General features: G+C 36.8%; 1 protein-coding gene across 3 annotated transcripts in view; it reads left to right on the top strand.

Annotated features, from left to right (window-relative positions):
• Positions 1–13890, top strand: part of LOC130622135 (elongator complex protein 2-like) — an 81138-nt gene that overhangs the window by 46271 nt on the left and 20977 nt on the right. For all 3 annotated transcript variants that reach the window (XM_057437548.1, XM_057437547.1, XM_057437549.1), the window contains 7 exons: positions 5702–5824; positions 6114–6170; positions 6440–6535; positions 6728–6829; positions 7074–7151; positions 8608–8677; positions 10107–10214. In XM_057437548.1, the coding sequence (XP_057293531.1) occupies positions 5702–5824; positions 6114–6170; positions 6440–6535; positions 6728–6829; positions 7074–7151; positions 8608–8677; positions 10107–10214 (634 nt within the window). The remainder of the gene's footprint in view (positions 1–5701; positions 5825–6113; positions 6171–6439; positions 6536–6727; positions 6830–7073; positions 7152–8607; positions 8678–10106; positions 10215–13890) is intronic.

Below are 13890 nucleotides of genomic sequence, written 5' to 3'. Positions count from 1 at the left end.
CTCCTTCGAGGAAGTAGAGCACACAACTGTTTGGCTCTACCATCACACGGTCCAGTCTATAGGTCTTTTGGCTCCGAACAGCGTCAGTTGCCCGTCTTTTCTGGTGCCCATGTTCCTCACCTGGTGAAACCCCAGGATCTGTTCGCTCTTCGCAAGTGGTACCACATCAAGCTTGATGGCCTTTGAAGGCTTCAGGTCAGTCATAATTGTCTTGGTGTTGTTCAGACTCTTCACTGTAAAGTACAGGTTTTTTACCCATGTACTATCCTTGTAACTAGCAAGTTCCTGAGCATTTTGAGGTTTGAAGAGTCTCTCTGCAAGAACCTTGTTTAACAACTCAACAAATGCTGTGAAAAGTATGGTTGTACTTTGTTGTTGCACACTGGATCTCTACACCTTTACCTGCTAGCAGCTTTTTCACGTCTGACTTAAACTCAGCCTCGTTATCACGTTGGAAGGTCTTGGGATAGCGTAAAGGTCCTGATTTGTAGATATCTTGATCATCTCGGCAACATCTGCAGCTTTTTTCGTCCCTAAGTGTTTTGCAACCTTATATATTGACACCATGTTGATGCCTGTAAGAATATATTTATAAGTTTTCCTGTAAAATGTATCCTATGGCATATAGGGCAAGTTAAATTAATGCAGTTGTTCGGTTTAACAATGTTAAGATGTGTGTAGTCGATCTTTTTCGGGCTGCAAATATGTTGAAGCTAGAGTAGCTGGCGAGAGAGCCAGTAACTCACTTTCTTCACGACAACTTGCTTTCAGCAGCTAGCAACTTGATAGCCTTTTGTCCAGCCCAGAGATGCTCTGGCTGGTAGTTGATCTTGCTAAGCTTCACCCCTTCCTGGACAGATACCGTATGTTTTGTCATGTCTTTATTATATGATAAAACGAATTCAATCTGCCCAGGTGGACATGCAGACATTTATTCTGAGAGACTTTGCGGGACTCTACAGGTGCCCAAAATGTGGTTGTACAGCCAGATTATTACCTGCCCCATAGGGACAAAAAAATTCAGCTTGCAAAGACACTCGCCTCTCTGTGCAGAAAGCGCCTCTATAATGGTTTTTGTCAAATGACTGATACACTTTCAGCAGCCCCCTAAAAGTTTCCACCTCTTCGCCCCTGTGCCCTCCTCATGCTGACTTGCATCACATTCGCGGACATATTCCATGACAAACTTTTCACTGTACCAGCCCGGAGAGTTTTTTGTGGTACCCACTTCCGCTCCGGGCATGCAGTTGATGGGAACGTACTTCGATTTGCACAAGAGATATTTACGCAAGAGGCTCTTAACAATCGTCATGCTGCGATTGTACATCTGCTCATCCCACCCATGCTAACCGCAACACACATGCAATCCACACCATAGAAGACCAGAATCACATTCTTCACGTGCATATCGTGCCCTGGGCAACAAAAGAGACCTTCCAGACAACTGTATAGGCACAGTTTTTTTCCATCTGTGCTCTTTTGAGCACACATTGAGGAACCTGCAAGTACCAGCAAGCGATCTTGGTGCCTTCACAGCTCTTCCTAGCCACAGAAACGGTGTTATCTTTGAAACCTCTGCAGTCCAGGAGTATCCTTCCCGCAAACGTGTATCCTTCCCGCGAGCGTGTTTCTGACAGGCTTTCAACCCTTGCATGCTTCTACGTTTAGAACCTTGTTTCGCGTTAATGCTTCGATGTCGCTGGAGTTTGCGCGTGCTAAATACCAAGGCCTATAATGAGTACAGGGGGAGCTCATACACCATATTACACAGTGCGGTTGGACTGTGTTGGACTGACTCCAGAAGAGGTTTTGACTGATAATTCTACAGTATCCTCTTTCATAGAACCACTAACTTGTGGCTTGTGCTACTCTTCCAGGACGCTTGACTGGCTTTGTAATGACCCGCTGTTCTTTACCTTGTTGTGTTCTGTTGCTTATTTATTTTATATGTTAAGCACAAAAAAATTCTTTCCTTACCGATTTACACATCCATACCTCGAGCAGTCTATACCTAGCTTCAACTGGCATACGTGAGGCAAAGAATGAGCAGCGGGTGAAGTCAAATGATCTTTCTAGTAATGCATCTCTATCTTTTAATATATCCATAGCGAAACGTAGCCCTCCAGCTTGCAATGTTTCTCGCATACGTTTTTAGAAACCTTAAGGGACTCCTAATAACTTCTCCATCATTTTCTTCTTCATCTTCATGCTTGACATCCTCCTTTCTCTTGGACATCTCTGTAGTTGAGCTTATGATCATCGACCAAAAGAGGTGCAAGAAATTTACCAAATGCATCTCCTACGAGATTTGCATACCTAGAAATGGCATGTGAAGAGAGAGCTCTTGCCGTCTTTTCTCCCTTTTCCTGCAGCTCCAGTTGACCTTATGACATATGTCTATTCGATCGCTTTATCCGGCACCTTGTCTACGACACCTTTGCTACATTTTTTTAGCAAGAGATGTCCCTTGTTTTTTCACAGAGCATCCTTTAACGCCTGATGCTTGTCGGCAGGCTTCTCCACCATGGCTTCTGCAGGAGTATCCACCACATCAGTTTTTCAGTATTATACTTTTTTCTTATAACATTCCAATATCTAAAACACCACATCAATATCACAAAACCTAATGCAAGCTGCGTGAGCAGAATCAGCATGCAGAGGATCGTCAGGATTTGTACATTTATGTCTAGTTTGCTTATGAAACACACTAGACTAGTCAAAGATATATTGATGGTCCTTCGTTTGGTTTTCCGCATTACACATCTGTTGGATATTGGTGTAGTGCTGCATTACTATTTGTACCTCTTCTGTCGGGTATAACCTGTTCTCCCGATACTTGAGCGGAACTTTGTGGTCCAAATCCTCTTGTATTGCCTTTAGGCATTACATACCCCGCCCAAGTCTGTATAGATAACCTAGAGGATCGCAGATGAAGCATTCGTGTTTTCTTTTACTGTGATGGCATTTAGTGCGCTTTATTGACGCCTTCATAATTTCCAAGCACTTGGTGCACTGCTTCGTCAGCTATCCGTTTGTTGACCTTAAAATTGTCTAAAGATAAAAAGTGTATTTGTCCATTGACTTTCCATGTCTCTGTAGTTTTGTGGAGTAGTCCATCACAAGACTTTAGACATATGTTTTAGAAAAAAAACTCCCTTGGCAGAACCCTCTGCGTTTTTGATTCTTGTTGTATCCCTCACAGAGCCTTTGGTTTACAATTTCCCAGATTTTCACAGTGCTTTTTTGCTTAGCAGGCTCAGGGTACTTACTCCTAATACTCTATACAGAATGTTGTGCTGTACTGCGTTTTAACAAACCCATGGGAGGTATGGGGATCGCGTGGCTTGATCCACCTTCTTCTTTTTTTGTCTCTTGTAAAGGTTGTGTTTCCCATGTCTTGCCAAGTCCTTGACCATCTTACCGTAGAACGAATTCATTTCGTTGAATGTCTCTAGAATTCGGGAGATACTTCAATGTCTACATGTGCAAACCCAAACAACGACCCGTTTTTCACGCCTTTGATCAGCAGCTCCAGGCTATAGGTTGGTGTTGACGTAAGTACCTTAATTAGCTTTTGCTTACCGCAGGGAAAGTCATGTATCAGGGTACTAGAGTACAGCATATTCGCATCTAGCCGTAGGATCATCTTGCAGGGTTTTGGAGTTGTATAGATGTGAGGTCTTATTCCAGTGACATCCTGCCTATAAAATCTACAAACACGATGGTGGGGCGCGGGACCATTTACCATACCCGTTTGCAACTGCTTGTAGACTTGTTCATGGTGCATTCTGTACAGGCTTTTTGCACCTCTTTGCATGTCATGTTGATGTAAGAATCCTTGCACTTATGTTTTTAAGGTTCTCCTGGTGCATATAGCTCAATCTTCGCGTTCAGTCGAATGGGCTTGTTCAACAGAATTATATCATCGATACTCCTGGAATACTTACCGCATCCTTCAAAATGTCTCCATCATCTCCATTTTTAACTTCGAAGTTGTCAGGAACATGTACTCGTTCTCCTTCTTTTTATTCGTGATTCTGTCACTCTCGTCTTTCGTAATTTTATCGATGAGGTATCGCTTTATCATGTTGCTATCATTCTTGCCACTGTTGAAGCCGATCACCGCCACCTAGTTCACCAAAGCGTTCCAGACACCTCAAGTCTTAAAATGGAGTGTGTGAAAGTCGTCAGGTTCTTCAGAATGACACGTTCTCCACCATGCCCACAAAGTGCGTGGTGGATGCGTCTTCCTGTCTCCATCGACATGTACTCTATCTATTGCAAGGCAGCATAGCTAAAGTTCTTGCCAAAAAAACCCTCTGAATTGCTTAGCATCCGTTTTACCTTCTCACCTTTACAGATCACTGTTGTCTTGTGGCTATATCACTCGTTCTTCTTCGTGAGATGGTCTGTCTTCGTCAAAACCTTGATCTTTTTAATGCAAAAAGCGTTAATGTCCGTCCAACATCCCCAGAGTGATGTCATCTAACCCTTCCTCCATGGAGCTTTTTTTGAGTTCATCTTGAGTTTGTAGACTAAAAACTTTTCGCTCTGCTTTCTGTCCCTGCGGTAATGTATCGCTAGACATCTCTAAACACATAGGTTGTCAGTTCTATCTTCCTTTCCATCAATGGTGTAAATGTACCTCTCTTTCGCAACCAGTCTGGAAGAGGTCTGCAACCTAACATTTGCTCTCCTCATGTAGCGATTATCTTGATCTGCATATGATTGAAGACGAATTTCCTTTCGTAGGACCTGGCGTCTCTATGGTTCTTACCGCAGGCAAGTAGGCCTTGCTCCAAAACTCTGCATCCTTCAGGTCAAGCCGTTCCATTTCGCATTACTCTATGAAAGCTATAATGTTCGCAATACTTAATACTGCATTTGTGCCTTTGCTGTTCCAGTTAGGAGGTGACTCTCCTCCGTCTTTGTGGATGTTGCGGCTGGGACTGTAAACAAATGTTACTTGCATGTCTATATGTGGTGTAAGGTTCTCCATGATCGCATGCGTGAGAAGTTGTTGAATCGCCATGATTTGATACGATTCTAATCTTATAGCTGCTGTGTTTCGTTTTTGACGAATATGTGCTGGATATCTTCAATTTCGCTGTATTCGTCCTGTATGTCCTCAGCGTCGTAGTAGTTGCCTTGTGCTTCTTGCTCAACCTCATCGTGGAGCGTCGTCCTTGAGCGAATTTGTTCCTGTGCTTGGTTGCAACAAAGGGTACAGTATCCAACACACACTGCAGTTTGTCAGCAAGAGAGTCACAAGTTGCTGCTACTGTCGCGACACAGCGCTGTATAGTTTTCTCATTGCATTTTTAAACGAGCTCATCTCTCTTTATTGTAAGTAAGCAACGAAAAAGCGTTTGGGTAGGGACTTCCCCTCTTTACTCAATTTCTGCATGATTCGTCGGATTTGAGGGGAGACTTTTAGGCGCATGTGTCAATTTTTGCTGATGTCAGCAGATTTGATAATTTATGATGTTTATGCTCATGACGTCACAAGCTTTTTAGGGAGTAGGTACAGAGGGATTGACCGTGAAAAGCCTACCTATACTTATAGTGATCCTATTTTACTATAGACATGCCATAACTCCTCAAATTATTTTTATATTCAAAACAATCAGGAATTTGTTACACTTAAAAGGGCGAAGCACTAATTTTATTTTATGCTGAAGCTAATTGCAATATTTTTTAGGCACGCATGGGTGACGTTGGAGGTAACACCCTGGGTTACTATGGTTGTGCGTTTGCTCCTGACGGCAAAAGCATAATTGCTCATGGCTACCAAGGTGCTTTCAGGATGTGGAAAAAGAATAAAGTTAGTGTGTTTGCAATACCTTTATAGAGACATTTATTAAAAAACTAAGAAGTTCAATCACTAATTTTCTGGCATACCTAGATTTAATCGTAAATTGATCACAAATATATTGCTTAAACGAAGAAAACTCTAGCAAGCGTCGCTTTTGTCTGAAGAAAGGGGAGTTTATTATAGAAAAACGTTTATTAATTTCTACAATATATATTTTTTCAGGGCGCAGGGGGGAGGGATGGGAGGGGGAGCGTTTTTGGGGGCAGGCGTTAGTGTTATACACATGTTATTAATTTAGGATACATCTAAATGGCAACCTATGATAACAATTAGTGGTCATTTCGGAGAAGTTGAGGTGGGCGCCACTTGTGTTATCAGTTTTTTGCGTATTTTTATCATTTCCTAGAATTCTTTGTGAGCAAATTTTGTGGAAAATATTTATTAATAATCTTCTATTTTGTTGTTTTTTTAAATTTATTTACAATAATTCAGCATCTTTTAAATTCTTGAAAATATAGTTTATTTCAAAGTGTACTACACATATTGTTTTATCATCTACAGTTTTCGTATACATTTGTTTTAGAATTTGAACATTGTCAAAATATGTTCATGTTGCTTTTGTAGGATTTTGATTGGGACGTTAATGGGAGGTTTGCCATCACGGCTAGCACTGACCAAACTACAAGATTGTTTTCTCCTTGGAAACGTGATAAATATTATGTAAGTCGAACGAACAATGTGACTTTTTATCCAATCACCCTATTCAAAATAAAATTAAAAATTTTTTTAAAAACAAAGGAATGCATAATTCGATTCTATATTTCTTATTTCTTGTTTCGATATATTAACATACGACATATGCGACAAAATTGATCGTGTGCCGCTTGTATTACCTGTGTTTGTTATATCTAGACAACATGGCACGAAATAGCCCGTCCACAAGTGCATGGATATGATATGAAGTGCATTGTTATGGTGGGAAAGTACAAGTTCGCATCGGGTGCCCAAGAAAAGGTATAATAATGGTTGTGGTAACATTTGGATGAAAATTAAAGTACTTTTTGTATTTGTAAATAAGATTTCTTCGCATTGTTAGTATCTAGTATCTAACCTAAGGTGAGAAACACAGGTGAGAAATTTAAAAACAAATTTCTGCATTAAACTCTTGTTTAATTTTTATATGATGAGCTTTGAATAAAAAAAACTGTCTGCTTTTTGGTGCCTTTCGTGTTCTCATAACTTGTTTACGTTTCTATAGGTTATCCGCGTCTTCTCTGCCCCACGAGCATTTTACGACAGCTTTTTACACATTTCTAAAGTTTGCGAAGAAGAAGAGGTAATTTCTTTTGACTATGTTCACGTGTTGCGGTTAGATAATCATTCTTCCGGGAAATCATCCAGATATATATATATATATATATATATATATATAATCTATATATATATATATATATATATATATATATATATATATATATATATATATATATATATATATATATATATATATATATATATATATATATATATATATATATATATATATATATATATATATATATATATATATATATATATATATATATATATATATATATATATATATATATATATATATATATATATATATATATATATATAGATCTATATATAGATCTATATATCTATATATATAGATCTATATATCTATATATATAGATCTATATATCTATATATATAGATCTATATATCTATCTATAGATCTATATCTATCTATCTATAGATCTATATATCTATCTATAGATCTATATCTATCTATCTATAGATCTATATCTATATATCTATAGATCTATATCTATATATCTATAGATCTATATCTATATATCTATAGATCTATATCTATAGATCTATAGATCTATATCTATAGATCTATAGATCTATATCTATAGATCTATAGATCTATATATCTATATAGATATATAGATCTATATATCTATAGATCTATAGATCTATATATCTATATAGATATATAGATCTATATATATATATAGATATATAGATCTATATATAGATATATAGATCTATATATATATAGATATATAGATCTATATATATATAGATATATAGATCTATATATATATAGATATATAGATCTATATATATATAGATATATATATATAGATCTATATATATATAGATATATATATAGATCTATATATAGATATATATATAGATATATAGATAAGTAAAAAAATGTGTTCTTTACCTTTTCACAACAGTATTTTGTTTCAATGCTTTTGTTTATACGAGGCCGTTTTATTATCGTAGCGAAATCATTTCACTTTTTGCATCGGAACGGCATCATACCGTTTCGCATATTAAGCAGGTTCGTTTGGACAGACAGAAAATTAAATCTATTCACAGCGTGTTACACATGTAAAATACCCTCAAGTTGATGTTTCATTACATGGATTGCTACGACCTGGTCATGAAAAGACCACTGACAATATGTTGTTTTTGTCTCTCAAGAGTTCTTTTGTAGAATTGACTGTTATATTATATTTTTGAGCGAACAAACATGCGAAACTCAGATTGGTGCATGTAGATTAGTAAGATGGTTCTTCTCCTATGCAATCCAGTTCAATATTGTGACACCCCCTGGGATGTTATACACTAAGTTACTATAATAACAAGCAGTAAATCAAACATTGAGATTAGCATCTATATCTTACTCAAGCTACATGCATCTAACTTAAAATGAGAGAAATTTACTAGGTAGTAGTTAGTAAATATTTACAATGAATTTGTATTAGGTTCTTGCATTGCTTCCACTTGGTGCTACTGTGCCTGTGCTTGGTCTATCCAATAAAGCAGTGTATGAAGGTATATACCTTATCTTATATCTTTAACTAATGCCTTAAGCCAAATAGACTGGTTTGTGTGCAAGACGTGTTAGGGTTCTGTTGTCTTGTTCTGTTTTTTGTTATCTTGCTCTGTTTTTGTTGTTTGTTGAAGCAAGCTTTGTTGACATTTTAACCCGTTTTGACTTTTTATAGGTTAAGAACTGAAAGTTTTAAAGGGGACAAAACTTTGAAAAAAAGAACCCGCTTAAAAATTATCCACTGAAATTTAGAGAATCTGATGATTTGTTGGGGTTTGTATAATTAATGTCAGGAAGGAATACATTTTAATAATTAACATACAGTCTCTGTCTATGGTTTCATGCATGTCCGAAAATAAAAAAGGATTTAAATTTTCTTTAGCTTTATTGTACCTTAGCGGTTCCTATTGCCTCTATCATTATTTTAGCTTTAGAATTATATCATCATTTAATGTTTGGAATTTAGTTGCAAGAACATGCACATAGGCTTTATTTTCTAGTGGACGAAACTAGATAAACTAATCTCTAATTTTGCAAATTTTGGTCTTTAATTTCAACTGTCTACGCTATTTTTTAGCCTTTTGAAGTACACGTTTATTTTGATATTTTCTAATGAATGACATTTCTTTGGTCATATATACTATGTTAATTGCATTTAAAGTCTTTTATTATTGTGTGCAACAAATCTATATAAAAGAAAAAATAAAATACATAGTTTAACTTCAGAAATGCACTCGTTTGTCTGTATTCGTTGTCCGAACCCCCTAAAATAACACATTGTACAGTTTTTGAAGGAAGCAAATAGCAAAAATAGAAAATGCGTGGAAACTACATGGGTACCAATTTTCAGCTTTTCTACATAATGAGAATGTCGAAAAAAAGTGCTTCATACATCTGGAACTCAAAATGGATCAATTTTGACGAATTTTTAAGGTGCTGTAACTTTGAAACCAGTTGAACAATCAAGTTAAGATTTTTGTTTGTTTTACATTTATGAATAGAAAAAGTGTACCAGATTTGAATAAAAATCAGATGTGGGTCACATTGGACCTCTTGGTGACCTCATTGAGGATGACCCATAACTTTTGAAGTTATTTGAAATTTTAATTACTTAACGGCTTTGAAGTAAATATTAATGCTTTTTTTTTTATTTTACCAAAAATAAATACGGTATTTTGTTGAAAAGGCAAAAAAATTCTCTCCTAAATTTACCTTTATTTCTTTCATCAGAAAATTGTAAATAAGTCCTGTCAAGGAAAAAGAAATTTAACGACCGTACTACTTTTTATTTGTATCTCAAGACTAGTATGTGAGAAAATTACTACAAATAAGATGGCAGAATGGAATACTTCCAAACTCATTTAATTAGCAGGTACTTCAGCTAGTCTTATGTGAAAATATTTAACATTTTACACATTGTTGATATTCCAGGTGACATAAAAAGTTGGGATAATCAAAGCACAAGAGATAGTCAACCCATGAAAGCTTCGGCGTTTGCAAATGAAGATCCGGCTCCTTTTAACCCAACGTTAATCAGCGGTACGTACGTGTTAAGTTATATTGCTACTAAGCCGTTTTTAGGATAAATAAATAAGTCACAGTCTTGGACAAAATTATTGGGGCAGTTTTTTTTTTTTTTCAAAGATAATACCAAAGTGTCGAACTATCAATGCCTTTTAGATGGCACATTTTGCACAAATATTTAAAATTTACAGTGGCATTGTCCAACATACCAACACATCAACATAATCTAAATGGGGCCGCAAAGCCCCCGAAAATCATGGAAAATAGACATGCTGACGTCAATAACAATCACACGATTCAAGAGTTCGGACTTAACCAAATCCACTCTGAACATTGGTATCCTAAGTCCACTCTAAACATTGACAAGTGGACTTATACAAGTTCAAAATGCGTGAATCTAGTATAGAAATAACCTACTTTGTCTTTGATAACATTCGGTTGGCTGTCTTGACATAATCTACATTTTCACATTTTAATCTAGTCCGGTTATTGTTAGTTTGTTGTTGATTGTAATTTAAATGCCAATGAAGGTAAGGTGTTATCCACGTATCTCGAGGATTTCATTTTTTTAGATTTTACAATTCGGTCTTGATGTGAAATAACGTTTTTCTTTTTACAGTTGCATCAGGATATTGCTAGAAAGTCGATATCTTAAATGCGGGTTGAGGTTGATACTTTTTATATTTTACCCAAAAATAAATAATCGATCTGTCAAGTAGGATGTATAAATTTAAAACAATTTTGTTCAGAAGCTGTCTCAACAGTTGAATACAGTTGAAGCTCTGTTGCTTTTATTATCTTTTTTGTTATGTTGATTATAGATGAGTCATCTGAATAAAAACCTCAAAATCATCATCATTCTCGGCTTAACGTCCGTTTTCCATGCTAGCATGGGTTGGACGGGGTATATTAATGACCCTCTTCCAATCTGATCTAAACTGTGTTGGATCTAAACTCAACTTCCTCTGTATCAAGTCTGTCCTTATAACCTCCTGCCAAGTCTTTCTCGGTCTGCCTCTGGGCTTTGCCCCAGGAACTATCAAGTCTCTACACTTTCTTACCCAATTATCCTCCTCCATTCTTTCCAAGTGCCCCAGCCAGTTCAATCTTCTTATCTCGATAACATCTTTAATTCTACGGAGACTTAGCCTGCTTCTTAGCTCATCTGAACTCTTTCTGTCTCTCAGACTGGCGTTACACATCCACCTAAACATTCTCATATCATTCCTTTCTAAACGGTCAAGATCTTCCTGCTTCACTGCCCATGTCTCACTACCGTAAAACATAACACTTCTTACACAGGCCTCATACAACTTACCTTTTGCCTCAATTGACAGGACTCTGCTAGTCAACAAAGGAAGTAACTCTCTGAACTTTTTCCAAGCAGAACCTATCCTGCAAGTAACACTTCTTCCAACACCCCCTTCACTGCCCAACATATCACCTAAGTAACAGAAGTTCTCAACTATTCCTAACGAGCCACTGTTGTACAATCATTAAAGCTGGAAATACTTCATTCTCTATAATCTCACCTTTGCAACGCTTGCATACAAACTGAATGTCAGCTCTTAACCTTCCACTAATACTACTGCACTTCTTATGTACCCAATGCTTGCAAGTCTGACAAAAAATTGAGTTACTACCAACCCCTTTCCTGCAAACTCCACAAGGCCACTTTCCAACTACAAGGTCACACTTGGCTGCAATGCTACTAATCATGACTTTAGACTTTGCTGTGTTTACCTTTAGCCCTTTCTCCCCTAGTCCTTTCTTCCACTTCTCAAACTTTTTAACTAATTCTTCCATCGACTCTGCTATGAGAACCAAATCATCTGCATACAATAGCTCCCATGGACAACCTGTTCTGAACTCCATCGACAGCGCTTCTAAGACTAGAATAAACAACAAAGGACTAAGTACAGAACCCTGATGTACACCAACATTTACACTAAATTCATCACTAAGTGAATCGTTAATCCTGACACGACTTCTAGCATTGCTGTACATAGACTGTACCATCGTAACTAGCCACTCATCCACACCTAATTTTCTCATAGCCCACCAAATAACTTTACGTGGCACTCTATCAAAAGCTTTCTCTAAATCTACAAAGGCAAAATAGAGATTCTTTCTCTTTCCTAAATACTTTTCCTGAAGCTGTCTGAGCAAAAATATTGCATCTGTAGTGCCACGTCCTGGAACAAAACCAAATTGCATCATATCTATATTAATTCGTTCTCTAAGTAACTTATCAATCACTCTTTCAATAACTTTCATTACTTGATCAACCAACTTCAAACCTCTATAGTTACCCCTTTCTAATGCATCACCCTTGCCCTTGAACAATTCACTATTACACTCGACTGCCACTCACTCGGAATAGCACCATCCTTTATAATCTGGTTAGCAAGACTTGTAATAGGCTCAACTCCAATATATCCAGATGCTTTTACCATCTCTGCAACAATACCTGATGCTCCTGCAGCCTTGCCAATCTTCAATTTCCTAATAGCCTCCACTACCCATACTGTCTTGATCTGCACAGCTGGCCCTTCTACAACATCATCAGCAGACAAATTATCCTCGTCCCAATCAAACTCAGTGTTAAGCAACCTCTGATAATGATTCTTCCAAGCTACCCTTTTCTCCTCCCCTGTGCTAGCCAAAACACCTTCATCATTACGTATACACTTCTCACCTACAACATCTTGTCATTGTGTGTCATTGTAAAATATAAACAAATAATTTGATTACTGCTTTTTCCAAAAAATATATTTTATTCAATCGAAATACGGCAATGTTACTGATAAAATGTTCCAATTAAAAGAAACTAGTCGTTTAAGCCCGTTGAAAAATCCACTTAGGCAAAGGAAAAATAAAAATTTCAATGAAGTCAGCAATGATTAAAAAAAAAACCTGTTGCCGGTATTTTATATATAGAACCTTAAATGCTAATCAAAATAATGTATAAGGTCATTGATTTCAACGGACCGTGAAGGGGGCATAAGGGTCTAAAAAAATAAACAAAACTTTTTCCAGTTGTTGCTATTGTGTAGAGCTTTACGCACTAATCAAGAGAATGTATAAAATCGTGTGCTTTTGACGAACGGTTACAGAGATTTGTGGTTTAAATATTTTTAATGACGTCGTCAACCCGTCCATTCCGAAATGGATTTGGAGACCCAGGTTTGAAAACAGACCCAATTTGGTCATGTAGCCCAAAGTTAGCCTGAAAGTTATATGTGTATTGCAATAGCTTCATAAATTTAAATCAAGCTATTGATGTTAAATTAATGTTATTGACGATGTGCCGTAACGTCAATAGGAACCTTACGCAATGACGACGGCATCTAAAGGCGACGGCAGTAGGCTACATTGCCGTCGCTTTCTAAAAATTATATTTACGCGGTAAATCACAAACGTAGACTGATTATAGGATTTATAAAAAAGACATCTACGAGCTACAAGACGTGTTTGGTATACCAGAGGAAATCACAACCTCCAACAGACTGAAGGTTGATGGTGTTAAAGCTTTGTGCATTGTTGTTCTCAGAAGAAGCAGCAGCCATGATGTGTTTTTACAAAACAGAAATTTCAAAAATATGGAGCTGTTAGTTCTTAGAACACATGTTCTTACAATTCTGCACAATCTTTGATGCATAAATTATTCAATTATTCATGTTTTAAAATA

The sequence above is a fragment of the Hydractinia symbiolongicarpus genome, chromosome 12 (assembly GCF_029227915.1).
Source record: "Hydractinia symbiolongicarpus strain clone_291-10 chromosome 12, HSymV2.1, whole genome shotgun sequence".
Lineage (NCBI taxonomy): Eukaryota > Metazoa > Cnidaria > Hydrozoa > Anthoathecata > Hydractiniidae > Hydractinia > Hydractinia symbiolongicarpus.
Note: the sequence above shows the minus strand (reverse complement) of the source record. Positions and strands in the feature narration are given on the sequence as shown.